Source organism: Carassius gibelio, chromosome A12 (genome assembly GCF_023724105.1).
Source record: "Carassius gibelio isolate Cgi1373 ecotype wild population from Czech Republic chromosome A12, carGib1.2-hapl.c, whole genome shotgun sequence".
Lineage (NCBI taxonomy): Eukaryota > Metazoa > Chordata > Actinopteri > Cypriniformes > Cyprinidae > Carassius > Carassius gibelio.
Window position 1 is genome coordinate 7,892,396 of NC_068382.1, and position 20,788 is coordinate 7,913,183.

Sequence of the window (20,788 nt, forward strand, 5' to 3'; positions counted from 1 at the left end):
TACGTTTTATAGTATTGCTAGTTAGGGCCTACATAAGATTAGAAAAGGATTTACAGAATTGATGTATTGGGGGTTATATGCACAATGATGTAAATGAATAATAATAAGAATTATTATTAATATTGTTATTATAAAAACATATTCATATACAAATATTTGCACATTCAAACAGTTTGTATCACGATTGTGACAGAAAATAAGCACAATGACATAAAACAACAGCATCAAAATAGAATAAATATCATAATAATAAGATAAAAATAAAAACGATAAACTCATACGAGCCTGTATGAATTATTTAGACTTTGTTGAACTCGTCAAGTATTAAAACGTTGATTTTGTTTTTTATTTACATTTTTATTTAGATATTTTATTTTATTTTATTTTAAAAAAAAAATTGACCGGAAGACATGAATGCTTAAAGCAAACATATATATATATATATATATATATATATATATATATATATATATATACACTAAAATAAAATTAATTCCCATGACCTGAACAATTTAAATACACGATGTTTTATTTTTTTTTTATTTGTGTATTTGTTTATTTATTTCCGAGTTCTGTGTAGTTGCTTTTCATTCAGTGCCCTATATATTATGTATCACTCCTCCTTCTGATAGCATGACTGTATTGTACTCTTCTGTCTGAGGGACAGATCTGTGGCGCGAGGTGCAGTGGGAGTGTGTTTGTGAGGGAGGGTTGATGATGATGAGGAGGAGGGTGTGGGACCCGGATGTTGATGCGAGGAACCAGAACGGAGAAAATAACGCAAATAAACGGTCAAGACAGGCAAAATATCAGCGATCAGAGCGCAACATATCGGTCACCATCAAAAACATCTTCCTCAAAAAGTGTTCAGCGGATGAGAGCGTGCGTGCGCGCGACCCGCGAGAGAGGACACACGGCGGAGACGCGAACGATGAGGATGCTGCGGTCCGTGCGGCAGGATGGAGCTCAGCATCAGCATCAGCAGCAGAGATGAAACAGATCTGCCAGATCCGCTGCAGTGATGCGAGAGGACGCAGAGCGACCTGGATCTCCTTACAGTCACATACGCCATCGGACTGCTCTTTTAGCTTGTCTTGCTGAATGTGAAACGCGAATAGATTTACCTGTTTGTTTGTTTATTATTCAACTGTAAGATTCGGGCTCCTTTATTCTGGCTCCTTTAGGCCTAGCACAAGTGTACTGAAGGCTCTTAATATTTCACAGTTAGGAGGAGTTTCTAAATGGTGTTTTTGAGATGAGGTGATGGCCAGCTGGTAGATGCATCTAGAAACAGGAGCTTAGTAACAGGACCTGGCTTTCTGTAATGACATGTACTGGGAACAAAAAGTCTGATCGATTGAGAAGGGTGACTTTAATTGGTAAAGCTATGAATTAGACTCAAATAGATTTGAAACAATAAACAGGCCCATATGACAGATTCTAGGGAACCCCGAGCTCAGCATGGATATATTGCCGGGTTGTTGCAGACCCTTGGGAGACTATTTTAGAAAAACTCAACTCAGAAACGATACGCTGTGAAAATATTGCATGCAGTAGCAGGTTTAACAGGAGCCAGGCCGCCACTATGTCTAAGGAACTGTCAGTGACCCAGGCAGCTCAGTATGTGGGGCCGTATAGACTAGAGAAGACTCTCGGGAAAGGCCAGACAGGTAAGGACAGGTTGTTTACATATTCAACTGTCATATTAAATTGACATTTCTAATCTTTTCAAAGCGTTCGTCACTGATGAATTGTCTGTGATGTCATTAGGTCTGGTGAAGCTCGGGATTCACTGCATCACTGGTCAAAAAGTAGCCATCAAAATAGTCAACAGAGAAAAACTCTCCGAATCTGTGTTGATGAAGGTAAAAAAAATTTTTTTTTTCCAATGCTATAGTTTTTGTAAAGTCTTGCAGAAATAAAAACTAAAATATATATAATATATAATATAATTATATATCACTACTAATAATTAAAATGCATATTAAATCTATAAATTAAATTATAATATTATACCTGTTAAAATTATTTTGTATCACTGTGGTACAGTGATGGTATCAGATACTATACAATAGCACATGATTACCATATTCCAGTGTTATTTAAGTATCACTGAGATACTATTATTGGTTGTATTCATATTTTGAATATTTTGTTTAATATATGTATTTTCTCTTTTAAATATGTTTTTTAATTTTAACTTTAGTCATTTATTTGTTAGGTTTTTTTGCCATTTTTATTAGTTTTTTTTAGTTTTGTCTTTATAATATTTATTTCAGTTTTAGTTATTTTACATCTAGTTAACTAAAAAAATTATACATGCTGAATTAAATTTTAAATACAATTAAAAACAATTTTTTTATTTCATTTTACATTTTAAGTTACAAAAATGTTTATTTATTTGTTTATTTTTATGGTTTTAATTAATTTTAATAACCCTGCTGTATTCATGTACTATGATATTTACATGGCATTCCCAGGCAAAAAAAAAAAAAAAAAATCCTGGAATACTGTGGTACTTTTGCAATGTTCTTGCTAATTTAAAACTTTATTGTGCATCATACAGAATTTGCTTCCTATAAAGATAATAAATAGATCATAAATAAATTATCTTTTCTTCTTCTCATTCAACCAGGTGGAGAGAGAAATTGCTATTTTAAAACTGATTGAACATCCACATGTGTTGAAACTCCATGATGTTTATGAGAATAACAAATACCTGTGAGTTACACTTTTACATGCTTTCTTATACGCGTTTTCAACACATTGTTCTTCCTGCTTGTCCTTTGTCCCTTCTTAAATCCTTTGTTCCACTTGTTCTCTGGCTCCGTTCATACAGATATTTGGTACTGGAGCATGTTTCAGGAGGAGAGCTGTTTGACTATTTGGTGAAGAAAGGCAGACTGACGCCTAAAGAGGCACGAAAGTTCTTCAGACAAATCATATCTGCTTTGGACTTCTGTCATAGTCACTCTATATGGTAAAACTCACACACACACACACACAAACACAATTCTTAATATAATAATATAAATTACAAAAAAAGAGCATGTCCTTGGGGTAATGTTTTGCAAGCTCACATATTTTGAGAAGCTTTATGATTTTCAGTTTGGTTAAAGATTATTAAAATCAAAGTATGTGCAAAGTGGTCCCACACTGACCGCATCACAAATTAGATTTATTTATGAAATATGCCATACTCACACTGTAGCTCATACTGTAGATCATATTATTCTAAAAACAAAAATAATACAGGATAGCACAGCATTTGCTGGTGGCTATTTTGAATAGATGTTCAATTATATTTGAATATTGTAACAAAATACTATTTGCATATGGCGTTTTGCCCCATCCTTGGAGTCATTTTCCCATAAACTGTTTTTACATTTACTTGATTTTTGAAAAACATTTTATTTCCTTTTTTTTTCTCCACAGATTTATTTTGCACCTTCAACATAACTAAATTAAAATAATAACGAATAACGAATAAGACTAGTACTATAAAAACATTGTTACTTGAAATAAAATAAATGTTAATCTAAAATACATAAAAAATAAAACTTATTTTATTTCAGCTAGATGCCAAAACAGCATTTCTCATTTTTTTGTTTAACTTGAAGTACTAAAATACTAAAACATAAATGAATAAGCAATAACAACTATAGACATATATTATATATATATATATATATATATATATATATATATATATATATATATATATATATATATATATATATATATATATATATATATAAAATAAGTATTAAAAAACACAGCTTATGTACGAAAACGAACTAAAATTAAAGTGAAAAATTTAAAAATAAAATGTAATTGAAAATAATAATAATAAACTATAATAGTGTATCAATGAGACTAAAATAACACTGCATCTTATATTTCAGGAAAGGAAAAAATTCCCTTAATAGGATCTTTTAGTGACAAAAACCTATAGACACTGTTATTGATAACTGTTTTTAACATGATATGTCCCTCGTATTTTAATATGTGGTGGTTCTAGCTCTAATATCTAAACTGGGCAGGTACAAGTGTGTAAAAATGTCAAAGACAAGGACGAGTGAAGTATTAATGTTTTGACACTGGACATCTTCCAAAGTGTGTCTCTCTGTGGAGGGCTGTTGGTGAACACCGTGTTCAGAGCCGGTTGTCCTCTGTGCTCTTGTAGTCATAGAGACCTGAAGCCAGAAAACCTCCTGCTGGATGAGAGGAACAATATCAGGATTGCAGACTTTGGCATGGCCTCACTACAGGTGGGAGACAGTATGCTAGAGACAAGCTGTGGGTGAGTATTGTGTAAGCGGGTGGTTTATAATGCTGTTTGCTTGCTTTATTACACTTTAAGATGCATGCATTGCAATAAGAAATTGATAATTTTTGATAGTGCATGATTATTGATGAATTCGGTTTTCCAGCTGTGTTAAAGTACACAATACACAGTATTTGAACACTAAAGCCACACTTAAAAATATACGAATATCATTGAATTAGATGGTTAAATATCATATGTAGCTACCATATCCTTTGGCTTTTATTTATTTATTTTATTTTTTACAGCTGGAAGTTTCTAGATTAATTTGTTCAATAACTTAATTACATTTTGGCATGACAAATTTTACTGTACCCACTATGTTTTAGCACTGCTAGATTATTTTAGCGTTCGGTTCATGCACATTGTTGACATGTTTTTTCACGTCACTAGAATACTACAACATTGGTTTAAGCATGTTTTGTCAAGTTTTAACATTTAGGTGTTGTTAACATTTAGTATGAAGCTAGCATGTTTTACTATGTTGATAGCATGTTTTTAGCATGATTTTATATATTGCTACCATGTTTCATCATGTTGCTGCCAGCTGGGACATTTTAGCTTGTTGCTAGCAGGTTTTATCACTTTTAGCATGATTTAATACTGAGCTAGCAGGTTTTAGAATTTTGCTAGCACATTATAACATTCTAGTACTCTAGTACATTTTATATTGTTGCTAGCTTGGTTTAGCACTTAGCTAGCAGGTTTTGTATGTCCTAACATGTTTTAACACTGTGCTTGCATGTTTTCACATTGTATTAGACATTGCTAACATTTTTAACAAGAAGCTAGCCAGTCAACATGTTGCTAGCATGTTTTTAGCATGTTTTTATATATTGCTACCATGTTTCATCACATTGCTACTACATTTTGGCTTTTGCTAGTAGGCTTTAACATTTAACTAACAGGTTTTAACATTTCCTACCATGTTTTAGCACTGTGCACTGTGTTTTCACATTGTATTACTCATTGCTAACATTTTTAACATGCTAACCAGTTTTAACATGTTACCAACATGTTTTCATTATGTTTTTTTTTAATTGCTACCATGTTTATTCACATTGCTAGCACATTTTACCTCTTTTGCTAGCATGTTTTAGCATTCATCTAACGGGTTTTATTGTAACATGTTCTAAAAAGTTTTATTACATTTTGTTAAGTACTATTCAAATTTTAAGCATAATGCTAGCGTGATTTAGTAGCTATATTTCTAGCATTTTTTAGCATGTTTTAACACGTGAATGTTTTATATGCTTCAAGGATGTTTCAGCATTTACTCTAGCAAGTTTTAGTGTACCCTAACATGTTTTAGTGCTGCTAGCATATTTTAAATTTAAAAAAATATATATTAAATCTGTATGTATTTAGCAGATGCTTTTATCCAAAGCGACTTACAGTGCATTCAGTCTAACATTTTTTACCTAACGTGTTCCCTGGGAATCAAACCCACAACCTTTTGCACTGCTAACGCAATGCTCTACCACTGAGCCAAAGGAACACATTTTAGCATTGTATTACGTTCTAGCTTGATTAAGCTTGTCCTAACAATTTTAGCATGTTGATAGCATGTTAAAGCACATGAGTCGGAACACCCTACAGGTTTGTGCCCGGTTTGAAAACTCTTGGTTGCATTAATTTTTAGTAATTTAGTCTCCAAAGAAGAAAAATCGTAGAATTGTAGATCTGTATACTGGCTTGTCAAGCCAACATAATTAAGCTTAACCTCTTAAGCCCAGGGGCATGTTTTTGTATTTTCGCCTTAATTCGATATACCCAAATTTAAATAAATGCCACAGAATTGTTTGTAATTGAAACAGCTATGTTATTTTAAACAAACCATGCTCTCTCACACCCTTCCATACTCTGTTTTTCCCAAACTATTTGCAGATCTCCTCATTATGCATGTCCAGAGGTTATCAGGGTAGGTCCAAAAAGTAACCTCTATGTTTTAGAGCATCATTCTGTTTGAAGGTGAACCACTGACCATATTGCTACCTTTGGCTTCTACTGTAGGGTGAGAAATATGATGGTCGACGGGCTGATGTTTGGAGCTGTGGAGTCATTCTCTTCGCTCTGCTAGTGGTGAGAAAAAAATTCTCTCAACTTGTCAGAGAGCATTATACTTTCCCCCACTTATTACTCATTTTTAGCTCACAGGTTGTTATGCAAATAACTGAAACACACCTTGCTTGTCATTACCATCTGTGTCTTTGCGTCTGGGAATTTCTGTCCGCTGTCCTCAGGGCGCGCTGCCCTTCGACCACGATAACCTGCGGCAGCTGTTGGAGAAGGTGAAGAGTGGAGTGTTCCACATGCCCCATTTCATCCCACCCGAGTGCCAGGCTCTGCTGCGGGGCATGATCGAGGTCAACCCTGAAAAAAGAGTCACGGTGAGGGAGCACTGTGATTAAGCCTTCAGCATGCTGTGGTGGTTCGATAGCTGTAAACATGTCCAAGTTTAATTAACTTGATAGAAGTTTTATGGATGGATTTATTTTAGGTCTATATTTATTACTTTTGAAACCATCTACACCACTGTTTAAATAATTGTATGTTTTATGGAAGAAGTCTCATGCAAAAGAATGTTTAAAATATATATATATATATATAATTAAACATTTATTCCTGTGATCAAAGCTAAATTTTCAGTATCATTCTTCCAGTCTTCAGGGTCACATGATCCTTCAGAAATCATTCTAATATGATGATTTTCTGCTCAAGAAACATTTCTGATTATCAGTATTAAAAAAAAAATTGACCATGATACATTTTGTTCGGGATTCTATGATAAATACCGTATTTTCCGGATTATAAGTCACACTTTTTTTCATCGTTTGGCTGGTCCTGCGACTTAGTCAGGTGCGACTTATTTATCAAAATTAATTTGACATGAACCAAGACAAATGGACTAAGACAAATGAACCAAGAGAAAACATTACCGTCTCCAGCAGCCAGAGGGCGCTCTATGCTGCTCACTGCTCCTGTAGTCTACTCTGAAGCGCCCTCTCGCGGCTGTAGATGGTAATGTTTTCTCTTGGTTCTTGGTTCTAAATAAATGTGACTTATAGTCCAGTGTGACTTATATATGTTTTTTTCCTCATCATGACATATTTTTTGACAGGTGCGACTTATACTCAGGTGCGACTTATAGTCCGAAAAATACGGTACTAAGTTAATTGTTTCGAATCAGTGTTTTGGAGTGCGAATAAAACTGGCCGCGTCACAAGGCTTCATTACATCATGTGTTGAACACTAGTTGCAACATTTTTTTAAATGGTTTGATGTTAGCAGGCGTTGATCTGGTGAACTCACAGACCAATGACTTATATATAGTTTTAACTGATCTCGGGTCAGTTTCATGATTAATTTAATGAATGTTCATAAAAATGATTGTATAATATAAAAAAAGACTTAGTGATAGTTAACTATTTTGTTGCACTTCTGCCTTAAAACAAAAAAACTAGAACAACAAATTAACAAAAAGAACACAAATTACAAAAAAACACTTAATCTAAAAATCATTAATACCATTCATTGTAATGATTTGTAGATTACATTTAGTAGATTGGTTTGTAATAGGTATCTGCATGCATGCTTGGTCTGAGGTCTTGCTGCATGTACACTGCCTTGATCAGCATTTTGATCAGTCGGTTTAGCTGATTCAGAATTGCGAAAAGCTTGATTTATCCCATCACTAATCTTATAGCATTATAGCGCCACCTGCTTTTGAACAGATTCTAATCACACCGTTTGTTGTCCTTCTGCAGCTAGAGGCCATCCAGAAACACGCTTGGTATCAGTAAGTACTGGTTGTTTTTATTGATTATCTGTATTCTCGCTATCACTGTGGTCAATCTACAGAGTTTGAGTAAGAGCATTAATGTGTGTTTATTCCTGCATTTCAAAAATAGATCTGTATTTATATTGTTATGAAATGATTTCAGCTTGTGTGTTTTAGAACAGGCAAAATCACAGATGATTTGTGCAAGCAGCTCAAGTTCATATGTGTGTTTGTTTGTGTGTGTGTGTGTGTGATGAAGAGCTGGGCGCAGTGAGCCGTGTCTGGAGCTGCCGCCCCCGAGGCGCGTGAGCATGGGACGGATCATGTCTCTGACAGAGCTGGACCCAGATGTGCTGGACAGCATGTATTCTCTGGGCTGTTTCAGGGACCGCGTTAAACTGGCCCAGGACCTGCAGTGTGAAGAGTGAGTGTAACATCAGCACTTTGCAGCATTTTTATTCAGAAAATGTAAAAAAAAGTGAGGTAATCTTTAACAATGTAAAGGCTTACATATTAAATAATCATAAAAAAAGTATTTAACAGTGTATCGAACCTTATCGAAATCTAAAAACAACAACAAAACAAGTATATATGTTATTGATGACACACATATGATACAGGAGAATGGAGCTTATACTAAAAGAGGAAAAACAACAACCTATATTTTATTTAGAGGCCCAAACTGATCCAAAGTATGCAATGAATGCAATCCAATAATGTGTTTCAGTAGATGATGCTTAGTTTTATGCTGAATTTTATTGTGGGGGCAAAGCATATAATGCAAAACAATACAGCGATTATTGAGAGGCGGACAAATAAACAAAAACCTGATAGATCATATTTGCTACTGATATTGTAACATAATTAAACATTTTCTGAAACATTATGTTTGGATAATCAAGTAATCCTAAATTGCTTCAGTGCAGGTGTTATTTTTTAAAAAAAAATATTATTTAAATATATAAAAAATATTCTTATGTTAACTCATAACAATTGAAAGATTTCACATCAAAAAGCTCTGATGCCAGTGTTTTAACATTTATACTAAAAGGCCTTTTCCTTGCCTTGAAAGTATGATCTATCAATCAGACAGCAGAAGGCTTTTCTTTGTGTTCAATTTTAAGCAAAGTTTTACTCATTGATCATTTCTGTTTGTATATTAAATACGATACAATAGGCTTCGGGTTAACATTGCTATACTCTCTTCTTTCTCTCACTCTTTTCCTCAGAGATAACCAAGAGAAGATGATCTACTATCTCCTGTTAGACCGTAAAGAGCGCTATCCTAGCCATGAGGATGAGGATCTTCCTCCCAGAAATGACATTGGTGAGTGTCTTTTTCTCTGGAGTGTTTTATTTAACACAGTTAAATCTACATCTTCAGCCACTCTTGTGGTCTATAAATTAGCAGAAGAAGATTTTTTTTTAAATTACTGTTACTACAACCCCTGATTTGGGGTTGTAATATTGAACTGTGTGGCCTGTATGTATTACATTTAGACATTTGGCAGACGCTTTTATCCAAAGCAAATTACTGCATTTCCTGGAATAAAGTTACTTTGTGAAATGGGCTTTTACTTATATAATACAATTACAGCGATAGATAATCCAAAAATTCAAATAATACCATCCTTTACTCACTCCTGTGTTGTTCCAAAAAATTGTATGCATTTCATTTGTTTCTGGAACATGAAAGAAGATCAAACAAAGAGCAGTTGCTGTTCTTTAACTTTTATCATATGGACAAAATACAATGCAAGTTCATAGTAACTGAAACTGTTTAGTTATTAACATTCTTTAAAATACCTTATTTTGTGTTCTGCACAAAAATGTCAGTTATACAGATTTGGAATAATATGAGGGTGAGTAAATGATTTTTTCTTTTTTTGGGTGGCTTATTCCTTTAACATAAAGAATGCAAAGTGCACACAGTTCAAACATATTATTTCTAGCATTGCTAACTTGACATTGCAGCATAATCATCATCAAACTAAAATGCAGCCAACCAAACTTACACATTTTATAATAACATTTTTAATTCTTCTTCTGTAGACCATTAAATTGGAAAGATTTTTGTGGAGTGAGTTAGGTGTTTTTTCTCTCAACAGTGCAGTTTTGATCTGCTGTGACTTTTTCAGGAAAATACAGTGCATTTCATTAATTTGGTCGTTTTTTTTAAATCTATAATTCCATAAACAGCTTTTAACATTTATGGAATCTTTAGGTTCCACAAAAGGTTCTTTATAGTGGAAAAAAGTTGTTCAAATTTTGTAAATATTCTTCACACTATGAAAAACATGGTTCTTTTAAAATCTGTTTACTGAAAGGTTTTTTGTGGATCCAATAATGCATTCTATGCATTCGCTGCCAAACCCCCTTTTTGGAACCTTTATTTAATTTAAAAGTGTTTAGATTTTATCAGTTATATACTCCCTGGTAACTTAACTCGCCTTCCTGTGCAAGTGTTGCTATACTCTACTGTTTGATCTACATGCACATGCTCTGTGCTTTGCACATCTATATTATAGACCAGGCAACGTCAACTGGCAAATCCGAATCCGGCCCGCCAGAGATTTCCATCCGGCCCCAAGAATAATACTGAATTCAAGAATAGCCTTGTAAGAGGAAAAAGTTTAGGGCTGGTCCGAATACCATTTTTTGAGCTTCGAAGCTTCGGTAGTAATGAACATATTTTTCGCGAGACGCGACATATTCAGAATTAATTAACTTTTAGTAAACTACAGTCAGAACAGCGCGAGCGGGAAGCGGCGCACCTCACGCGGGCAGGGCTTATGCTCCAAGAATGGACATTGCACTAGTGATATAAAACGCACACACACAGGTCTATTAAATTAAGCAATACTTTTAAGGTAGTCTTATATTTTTCTGACTAACAAATTGGCACAGTAAGGGTAGATTTAAATAAAGAAAAAGGAATTTTAAATAAAGAAAAAACCTAATTTAAATAAAGTAAAAACGAAATGTAAAATTAAAGAAAAAACGAAATTTAAAATTAAAGAAAAAACGAAATTTAAATTAAAGAAAAAACTAAATTTTAGAAAAAACTAAATTTAAATAAAAAAAACGAAATTTAAGTAAAAAAACGAAATTTAAATAAAGAAAAACAAAATTAATTTAAATTATAAATGAGATTAATTTAGATTAATAATAACGGGTAAAAATGCTAATACATTTTGTTTCTGTTATTCTATTTTCCGCAATGTCAAAGCAGCAAAACACAAGCTCAGACATGCACTTCGGTCCATACAAACTCCGCTGTTCTGCGCTCTAGTGTGGGTCATCAGTGTGCAAACTCCAACCTGTTAAATGGGAGCCGAAATAAAAACGGACACGCCACGCAGCTGAGACGCTCACGCAGCCAGTGTGTTGCCGGCCTTCTTCAAGAAGATAAATCTTCAAGAAAATAAATCCATATTTATTTATTTTTAAATCTAACGAGAAAAAAAGCAAATGAGAGACACAATGAGACAGCCTCACAAATATGAAGCATAAAATATCGCTATCACCCCCTGGTGGCTCGCTGCAGTACAGGTAATATGTAAAAAAAATAACATAAATTTGGAATTAGAATTAGTATATCAAATAATAACATATTAGGATACAATTCAAATTTTATTTTATATTACGATATCTGGCCCTTACAGTGTCTGCAGAGAAAAATTCTGGCCCTTTGACAAATATAGTTGATGACCCCTGTTATAGACCCTCCACGGAAGCGTGTAGACTCACCGATGTTGACCCGTCACGGCCGCTGCCGGCCAGAGAGGAAGAGTCTGGAGGTGCTGAGTGTGACGGAGCAGGGCTCTCCCACACCCCCACGCAGAGCACTGGACACCTCACACAGCCAAAGGTACACATGCAGTCAGAAACACATTTTCCTGCATATATGGAACTTTGTAAATATTGATTTAGCCCTGCTGACTCTCGAACGCCACACTCCTGTATAGATCTCGATCTGTAAGTGGAGCATCAACAGGCCTCTCGTCTAGTCCTCTAAGTAGTCCCAGGGTAAGTGCCTGTCTGCTAACCTGTTTTTTTCTACTGACAAGATGAGTCACTCAGAAGCAGTGTTTTCAAAAATAAAGATTTTTTTTTAATCAAGAAATGTTTGAATACTTGTATATTTTCCCACAGTATTGATAGACCAATGCTAGCTACAAGTTCTTACTCTTTCTTCTCGCTGACAGTGACTTGACACTCACCACAGTGTGTATTTTAAATAAATAAGTATATATCTGTTGTTCTGCGTTTAAGGGTGAAACACATGACACATGAGCATCTCACGTTTTCAGTGTCTCAGAGCAGCTCGGTTTACAGTAAATGCAGCAAACCCCATCTCTGCATGAGTTTGTGCCACTTTGATTTCACATTTGCATAATTTCCATCATTTCTGTGGACCGAAATTTACATCATTTTACATGAATCGTAATGAGAATTGTTTGTAAACCTGTTGTCACAGATGTTTAAATGGCTTATTTAAATAATTTATATAATTCTTATGAAATATTCAAATTATTATTTACAGCAAAGTTAATGTTAGTTGACTAATGAAACCTTATTTGTTTGTTATCAAATGTTACCAACATTTGCATTTTAAGATGAATGTCTTGAGTTGGAATTTTTGTTAGTTAGCATTTCTTTGTTATTTCTCAAACCTACTGGACTGTTTTTATATGAACATGCACATCATTCAGTCTTAGGCCCAAAGTATACTTCAGTTTTGTATACATACACAAGCGTATGCGTACAGTTGAATGATCCAGTGTCCACACTATTTTTCTCTAGAAGATATTACTGATAAAAATATCTTTGTACTATTTTGAACTAATATAAATATAGAATCTAATAACTCTCTCACACAAGCACTTGTCAATGCAAGCATCTATTGTTGTGGTATTTTATTGTTGTTGTTCTGTCTCTTTAATTCCATTTTCTACTGTCAAATATCGGCCCGGGCCAGTGTTGCCACCTTGTGGAACAACTGAGTAGTGCAAAACAAATTCAATCTGCATGTGCAATCTGCGCATACAAAGAATGTGCGTTTACAGAAATCGGTTGGTGTGCAGTACATGGGGTACTATGGTGATGGAATTTGCTTTACGTGCACTGTACATCGACTCGCACGTACGTGTAAAAACCGAAGTATATTTTGGGCTTGAGACACACACACACACACACACACACACACACACACAAAAACACACGTCCCCATACACCATCTCTGTGCACTAAAGCCGTTTCACCTGCCATTGATCATTTTCACTCCTGTTTCTCTTTCCATCTGCCACGGCCTTCACTCTTCCACCCTGCTTTTCCTCCTCCTCCTCTTCATCCCATCAGAGCCCTGTCTTTACCTTCAGCAAGGCGGAGGTAGTTGCCGCCACCAAAGCAGGAAGCGGCAGCACCTCTGCTCGTCCCAACCGATCGCATGAACCCAAAACGCAAACGCTTCCATCTAAAAATGCACCCGAACGCCCCCAACTCCAGTCCATGAAGTCCCTCCCCCTGCCCTCCTCCTCCCGCTCTCCATCCCCTTCTCCCCTCTTGTCACCCATTCCCCGTTTCCTCTTCTTTCCTTCTCCATCTGCGGTGCTGAAGTCGGTGACTAAAAGCCTGTATCCCATGTCTCAGGTCACCCCTCAGGGCTCTCCCCTGCCTACCCCGCTGGGTACCCCTGTGCATCACCCCCACCCCCCCACCGCTACCCCACCCTCTTCCTCCTCTTCCTCTTCTTCCTCCCGAGCCGAGGGAGGAAGTGTGGGCGTGGGCTCACTCTCCTTGACCCCACCCTCTAGTCCAGGGGGAGGAGCCAGCATGGCTGCCAGTAGCTCCGCCCACTGGAGGACACGCCTCAACTCGTTAAAGAACAACCTGTTGGGGTCGCCGCGGTTCCACCGCCGCAAGCTGCAGGGTGGGTGCAGATATCTTTCCTTTTCAGAGTTTAATCAAATAAAGTTTTCAAACGTTTTAATGCTGTGGACCCCTAAAGACCCATTTTTGTTGTGATAAATAAGAATATCATATGGAATATATATTTACCTTCTATTAAGCTGACATTGTGTCATTGTCATACTGTTAGAGTCCTGATTCTATTATTAGAGTACTTCCAGATGTATTCACTTGAAAAAACATAAAATTGTGGCTGTCAATAGAATAAATGAATTTATTACAAGATTACTCACTTTATTTATGACATTGAAAACCAGAATGAAACAGAATTACCAATGTCATTTATTTATTTATTACAAATGTATTTCATTTTCTTTAAACTTTTATGCTGGCCCCATTGCAGCCAGGGTTATTAACATTAACATACATAAAAAAAAAAAATAAAAAAAAAAAAACATTTTGGTTGACTGAAATAAAATTATACACACACACACACACACACACACACATATATATATATATATATAATTTTTATATTTTATTTCAGCTAGTTACATTTCTAGTTTTACGTTTGAACTAATAAAGTATCTAAAACTAATAAATTAAATATTATTAAACATTTATGAATACTATATATATATATATATATATATATATATATATATATATATATATATATATATATATATATATATAAAAATTACAAAAACACAAAACAAAATAACTCAAACCTTAACTAAAATGTAATTCAATATATATATATATAATACTATATATGAAATGAAAATAACACAGCCCCTTTGGGGCTCCCTGGATCTCAGTTTGAAAACCTCTGAAATATAAAATTGTCAAATATTTTAATTAAATCAATGTCAGGTTGTATTCGATCTATGTTTCATTCTTACTCTTACCTTCCCAACAGTGCCAGCCTCAGAAGACATGTCCAGTTTAACACCAGAATCAAGCCCAGAGTAAGAAGCATTTGCCAACCCTTATAATCATCTGGATAAACCATCTGCAAAGCACTGCATTCTTCTTTTTAAGGGGCTTATTGTGTGTTGTACATTTTTGATATTACAGTACTTTATTCCCTGAGGTAAAAGTTTTTTTCTCCTTCAAAAACAGTAACAATTTACCCTTTAATTTCAGTCAGTTTTTGTTATTGTGCCTTAAAGTAACACCCAATTTGAACGTGAAACAATTCGATTCACATAAATTCAAAATAATACATTTAGCCAAAACAGTGTCTGACATCCAACAGAGAATGTTTAAGTGATATCTTGCAGATCCTAAAAATGAAATGTTCCAGATGAAAATGCTCACAGACGTTATGTCAACTTGTGAGAAATATATTAACGATAATGATCTCCATCTTCATTATGACGAGTCTTACAGATCATCTGAGTGTCTGTCTGTGTTTGTGGTCCGACAGGCTGGCTAAAAGGTCCTGGTTTGGGAATTTCATCAGTCTGGAGAAAGAAGAGCAGATTTTTTTGGTCATCAGAGACAAACCTCTTAGCTCTATTAAAGCGGATATCGTCCATGCCTTCCTCTCTGTGAGTCTACAGCTGATCTGTGCAGCTCTCTGTTGATTAAGCTTTTTAATAAACTCAGTGGATCGCATTTACACTACTGATATTTTTAAGGTTATGAAAGTCTCTTCTGTTCACCAATGCTACATTTATTTGATTGAAAAAAATACAGTGAAAACAGTAATATTGTGTAATATTTTTAAAATTCAAAACAACTGTATTCTAATTTATTATATTGTAAAATGCCATTTATTCAGGTGAACAAAGCTTAATTTTCAGCATCACTCAGTGTCACATGTCAGTGTCAGAAATCATTCTAATATTCTGATTTACTCTCAGGAAACATTTCTTGTTATAATCAGTGTTGCAAACAGTTATGCTGCTTCATATTTTTTTTATTTGATGAATAGAAAGTTTAAAAGAACAGCATTTATTTGAAATGGAAATCATTTTAACTGTCACTTTTGACATATTTTACCTTTTTTTGTGTTCAATCCACAGCAAACCATTTTGCGAACATTATATACTGGATGATTCATGCAGATATCTTTAATTGTTGAATCACACCTCAGTGCACTTTTAAGACGTTACGTCAAGTTTAAAGCTGTTCAGTGTTTTAAATGTATATATAAAATATCATATAATTTTACAAAAATAATAATGCACTTTTTCACACTATTGTACAATGTAGATAAAGAAATAGCCTGAAAACAGCTTTTTTCTGCAAGTCTAATATTCAAATACAGTTCCTCAAATTTCAAGTCTAAATGATATACATCAGTAAAGGAAGAGTTGGTTCTCTCGTGTTTCTCCTCAGATTCCCTCCCTCAGTCACAGCGTAATCTCTCAGACCAGTTTCCGAGCAGAGTATAAGTCATCTGGAGGTGCGTCTGTCTTCCAGAAACCCGTCAGATTCCATGTAGACATTTCCTTTTCTGAGGGGGAACGAGAGCGAGAGCGGGAGCGGGAGCGGGAGAGAGACAGGGATGGACAGAAGGATTACGGAATCTACAGTGTAACGTTCAGCCTCATATCAGGTGAGAAGAAGTACTGTCTGTTGTATATGATTCTTGTTATCTTTTGTTTTTCAACATTAGAATGTTTATAGCACATTCAGTAGCACAATAATTATTCAATATTACAATAATATTTTATAATATTCACAAGAATTAGACCATAGACCATATAATGGTGTTCCATTAGCCTTTAATAAATGAAATAGAACATTTTAATTAGGCTAAAGACTATTTTAATGATTTTTGTATAGTATACAGTACTTTATATATTTTCTAAAACTGTTTTGAAATGTTCATGAAACTTTTATTTTAATAAAAAGTATTATTATAGAGGTGTTATAGCCAGTATAAGATAAAATGGTGTTCTATTGACCTTTACCGTGAAAAAGTGTTTTCATTCAAATTTCAAATCATTTAAAATAGATGAAACATTTTTTACTGGAGAAATTAATCAAAAACCCTAGAAATGAGTGAGAGAATAATTAGGAGACAGACACAAAGGGAAATCTAAAGCAAAACAGAACCTAACCTCACACATACATTCTGTATTTAATGCCTTTTTTTGTTATACAGTGAGCAAACTTTAAGATATGTTCTAGATAGAAAATATTTTTTTAAATCATGAATTTTTGATTTTAATAGAGTATGATTATTTAAATATTATAGCAAGTGAAGAGGAGATGTTTTTACATTAGACTTTATAATAGAAATCATTTTCATTAAAAAAAGAATTCAGTGAGCAGTATTTCAAAATTAATAAATAGAAATAAGACTTTGACTATATATATATATAAAAAAAGTATGATCAGATACAATATCAACTTGGAAGTGATTTCCATTCAGAACATGAATACACAACATTCACATCAGACTAAACCACACACCACTGAATTTATATGAGTATGTGTGTGTGAATTTGATTTGTTTTAGGCCCAAGTCGCAGATTTAGACGAGTTGTTGAAACAATTCAAGCCCAGTTGCTCGGTGCTCATGATCAGCCCATGGTGCAAACTCTTTCAGGTAAGACCGGACTCATATCAGGAATTGTTCCCGCATCTTTCCACCTTTCCACAGACTTCTTTTGCTCTTCGTTAGATGAGAAGAACAGTCGCCCTCCTAGAACACCAACTAGACAGAACTCTCGGCGCTCAGAGGGCGGAGCCGACCGCTGCGAGTGGGTGGAGCGTGGAGAGGGCGGGGTTTTACTCCAGCGCAGGGGGTCGGGCAGAGAAAGAACCCGCCTACTTTCCTCCAGTGGAACACAATCACAGCCCTGAGCTGGAAATATTGTGAATAATCAGCAATCCATCAAGACGATAGCCATGATGTGAGACTAAACTAAACGTTCCTTCTCCCCTTGTCACCTCAGAACATCATGATGGTAAAATGTGTATTTAAAGGAGCTTTTTGAAAGTCTAATACTGATATGAAACCAAATACTGATAGACATTGTGCAAGAACATGGGATGCAACGAAGCAAGAACCGCCTCCATTTTATGATAATACAACAAGGAACACCTCCAACCTTTCTTCTGAAACGTATTTAATTTGTCATCCCGGACAATGCTTTGAATCGTGCTGTATGTTCTCTCATGTGATTTGGATGTAAATGTGCAGAACTTGAGTTGATAATGACATTCATGAAAGGAAAGGTTTCAGTTGGGGGTAGCACACCATCTGTTCCACATGCCTGGTCTCAGCGATCCAGTAATTATAGCAACAGAGTCTGAATTTGTATCCTCCGAAAATCATGTTTTAAAGAAAATATCTAGAGATCCAGATCCAGAAGCTATTAGCACCAAGAGTCTGCTCAGACGTATGCAATAAAAATCAATAAGCTACAAAAGATTCAGTTTAACAAAGCTGCACATGCTGAATCTTTTAAAACATGATTACCTCGTTGAGCGGACAGACTCATGATGATTTTATGACCGTAAATAAATTGCTCACCAGCCCTGCTTTATTAGCTATACACAACTTCATTTTCACGCTCCATAGAAATGCTGCATGCTAAATAACGTCCAGCGTCAACCCCAATGACTGATCCTGATTGTAAAACATTGCTGCGTGCGTTTACACATCCAAATCTGGCCTCGATTCACTCTTTTGGCAAGAGTTCAAATATAAAGTTTCCTTTTTAGATGCCAAAGGGAACGAGAATCTTTCCAAAATGTGAAAGGATGTTTATACCCGATTCTCTGTTGCTGCAAGACGTTTGGTTGAAGCCAACCAAGTGAATGTCATTGACTATTTTATTTGTGAATTTTAGTTTATTGAAAACTATTTATTTGAACATTACTCCCGGTGATTGAAAAACAATTGGCCATTAGGTGTACATATCCATATTTAAGAAAGAATAGAATGTCTGAGGTACAAAACAATACATATTTCGGGGGAATTGCAACATAATCTACGGCAAAGGTCACTTTTCGTTTAAACAAGCAAACATATGCTTTTGACTTGTGTCTTAAATATATTTTTAATTTAAATCGCTAAATATATATATTTAAAAAATACTCTTTAGCATCACTGAACGGAAATGCAAAAATAATTACAAGATTTCCTGAGCCCGCCCCCAAATCTGTCAGTCAAACAGATAGCCACGCCCCAAACTCACACCATTGGTTGCTTATTAATTCACATTTTCCCTATATAAACTCTTGGTTATTTGTAATTTATTTTTTAAGCATTTGTGGTTCCATGAAGAACTCTTAACATCCATGGATCATTCCACAAAAGGTTCTTTAGATAATTAAAATGCTTTTCACACTAAGAAAAAAAAAAAGGTTCTCTAATCACAGCAAAAACCACTTCATTTCTGAAGAATAAAGCTGGGATAGAAGCAAATATTTCAAATTCCCCCCCAAAATCACACTCTTCACTTTATGAAGAAAGCATTATTGTAGAAAAGAAGTCTCCCTTGCTTGTACGCCTGCACACAGTATTACCGTAATGACAAAAAAGAAAGACTTCCTCTGGACATTATCTGATGAGGAAAATATGCTGTACCTTGTGACCCAAAGAGGAAACTGAAATGGTATTTGAAACAAAATAAGCCATTGTCTAGGCCACGGACCTTGCTCATAACATCACAAAATATGTACATTCACAACAATTTGTCTTCGGTTATGATTATGATACAGTATACAATATGAAACTGGTCTCTTTGTACAGCACTGCTTTGTCATTGGGCTTCCGTGCAGCGGTTATGCAACCGATCCAGCATAATATATCTGAAAGAGAGACACTCTCTCTGTATAAATGGCTTTTCTGCACAACAGTTGTCACGAATCTTGTAAATGTGATCCAATTTTGTGTGTCTCTGTGAATTTTAAGTTGTGTGTCTGTGTGTCAGCTCACTCTCTTTTCCATTTATTTATTGTATGGAACTCAGTTGGGACTAAAAGGCTCATTATATCATGTGACAGATGTACCATCATATCTTATCATATCTATAATATACATACAGTCTAAGCAAGGTATGCAGTTTTGGGGAAGCACATAATGATCGTTAAAAACTGACCAGTTCAAATCTAAGGAAAGCACTCTCCATTAATGCTGCAAAAATGAATAGCATTATGTGTATTATATTTTTTGCATCAGGTAATGGTTCAAATATGGATGTGAACAACTGTTTGGACATATCATAACTTGTATTGTCTAAGCTGGCTATCAGTTGGTTAACATCAGTATCTAAATATTTTTAGAAATAACAACAGAACAAAATGACTTACGAACAGCATTGCCAATGCAATATTGATTTTATTTCTTCTTCATGTTAAGTCTGGCCAGGTTTCATTTATTCTTCAATTTATGTATGTATGCGTGCAATGTGTTTCCGAACCCCTCAACAGAATTTGAACTATATTAGTGTGAATATACTGTATGTTGACATCTCATTTGCTGAGAGTGAATGGATCATGATCGTGCATCTGGAAGTTTGTGCACAGTGTGTGTTCACAACGCACAGAGAGTCACACGGTTATATGGGCGAGTGCTCTGCATGTCAGAACACATTGTTCTTTGTTTATCTGCTTTGAAAGTAAACATCTGTGTGTATGGATGAGAAGTTAGAATGCATCATGCTATTGTGCACATATGTGTGTGTGTGTGTGTGTGTGTGTGTGTGGGAGAGAAGGAATCAAAATGGATTCAGGATGGTCTATGTAATCAGTTTGATAGGCGTCAATAAAAATAACCAACAAGGTTTACAAAGTCAAAA

At 35.0% G+C, this 20,788-nt stretch overlaps 1 protein-coding gene across 2 annotated transcripts; it reads left to right on the forward strand.

Moving 5' to 3' along the window:
• Positions 1 to 680: 680 nt before the first annotated feature.
• brsk1a (BR serine/threonine kinase 1a) lies at positions 681 to 20,788 on the forward strand. 2 transcript variants are annotated; one of them, XM_052611021.1, is made up of 19 exons: positions 681 to 1,670; positions 1,771 to 1,865; positions 2,636 to 2,721; positions 2,840 to 2,980; positions 4,187 to 4,303; positions 6,215 to 6,248; positions 6,341 to 6,409; positions 6,571 to 6,717; positions 8,095 to 8,126; positions 8,368 to 8,532; positions 9,338 to 9,435; positions 11,832 to 11,979; positions 12,077 to 12,137; positions 13,470 to 14,040; positions 14,941 to 14,989; positions 15,451 to 15,574; positions 16,368 to 16,587; positions 17,497 to 17,586; positions 17,662 to 20,788. In XM_052611021.1, the coding sequence occupies exons 1-19, from the start codon at positions 1,586 to 1,588 to the stop codon at positions 17,841 to 17,843; spliced, it is 2,514 nt and encodes an 837-aa protein (XP_052466981.1). In that variant the 5' UTR covers positions 681 to 1,585; the 3' UTR covers positions 17,844 to 20,788. The 2 variants fall into 2 exon arrangements, with proteins under 2 accessions (XP_052466981.1, XP_052466982.1); XM_052611022.1 differs by having other exon boundaries at positions 686 to 1,670; positions 13,761 to 14,040.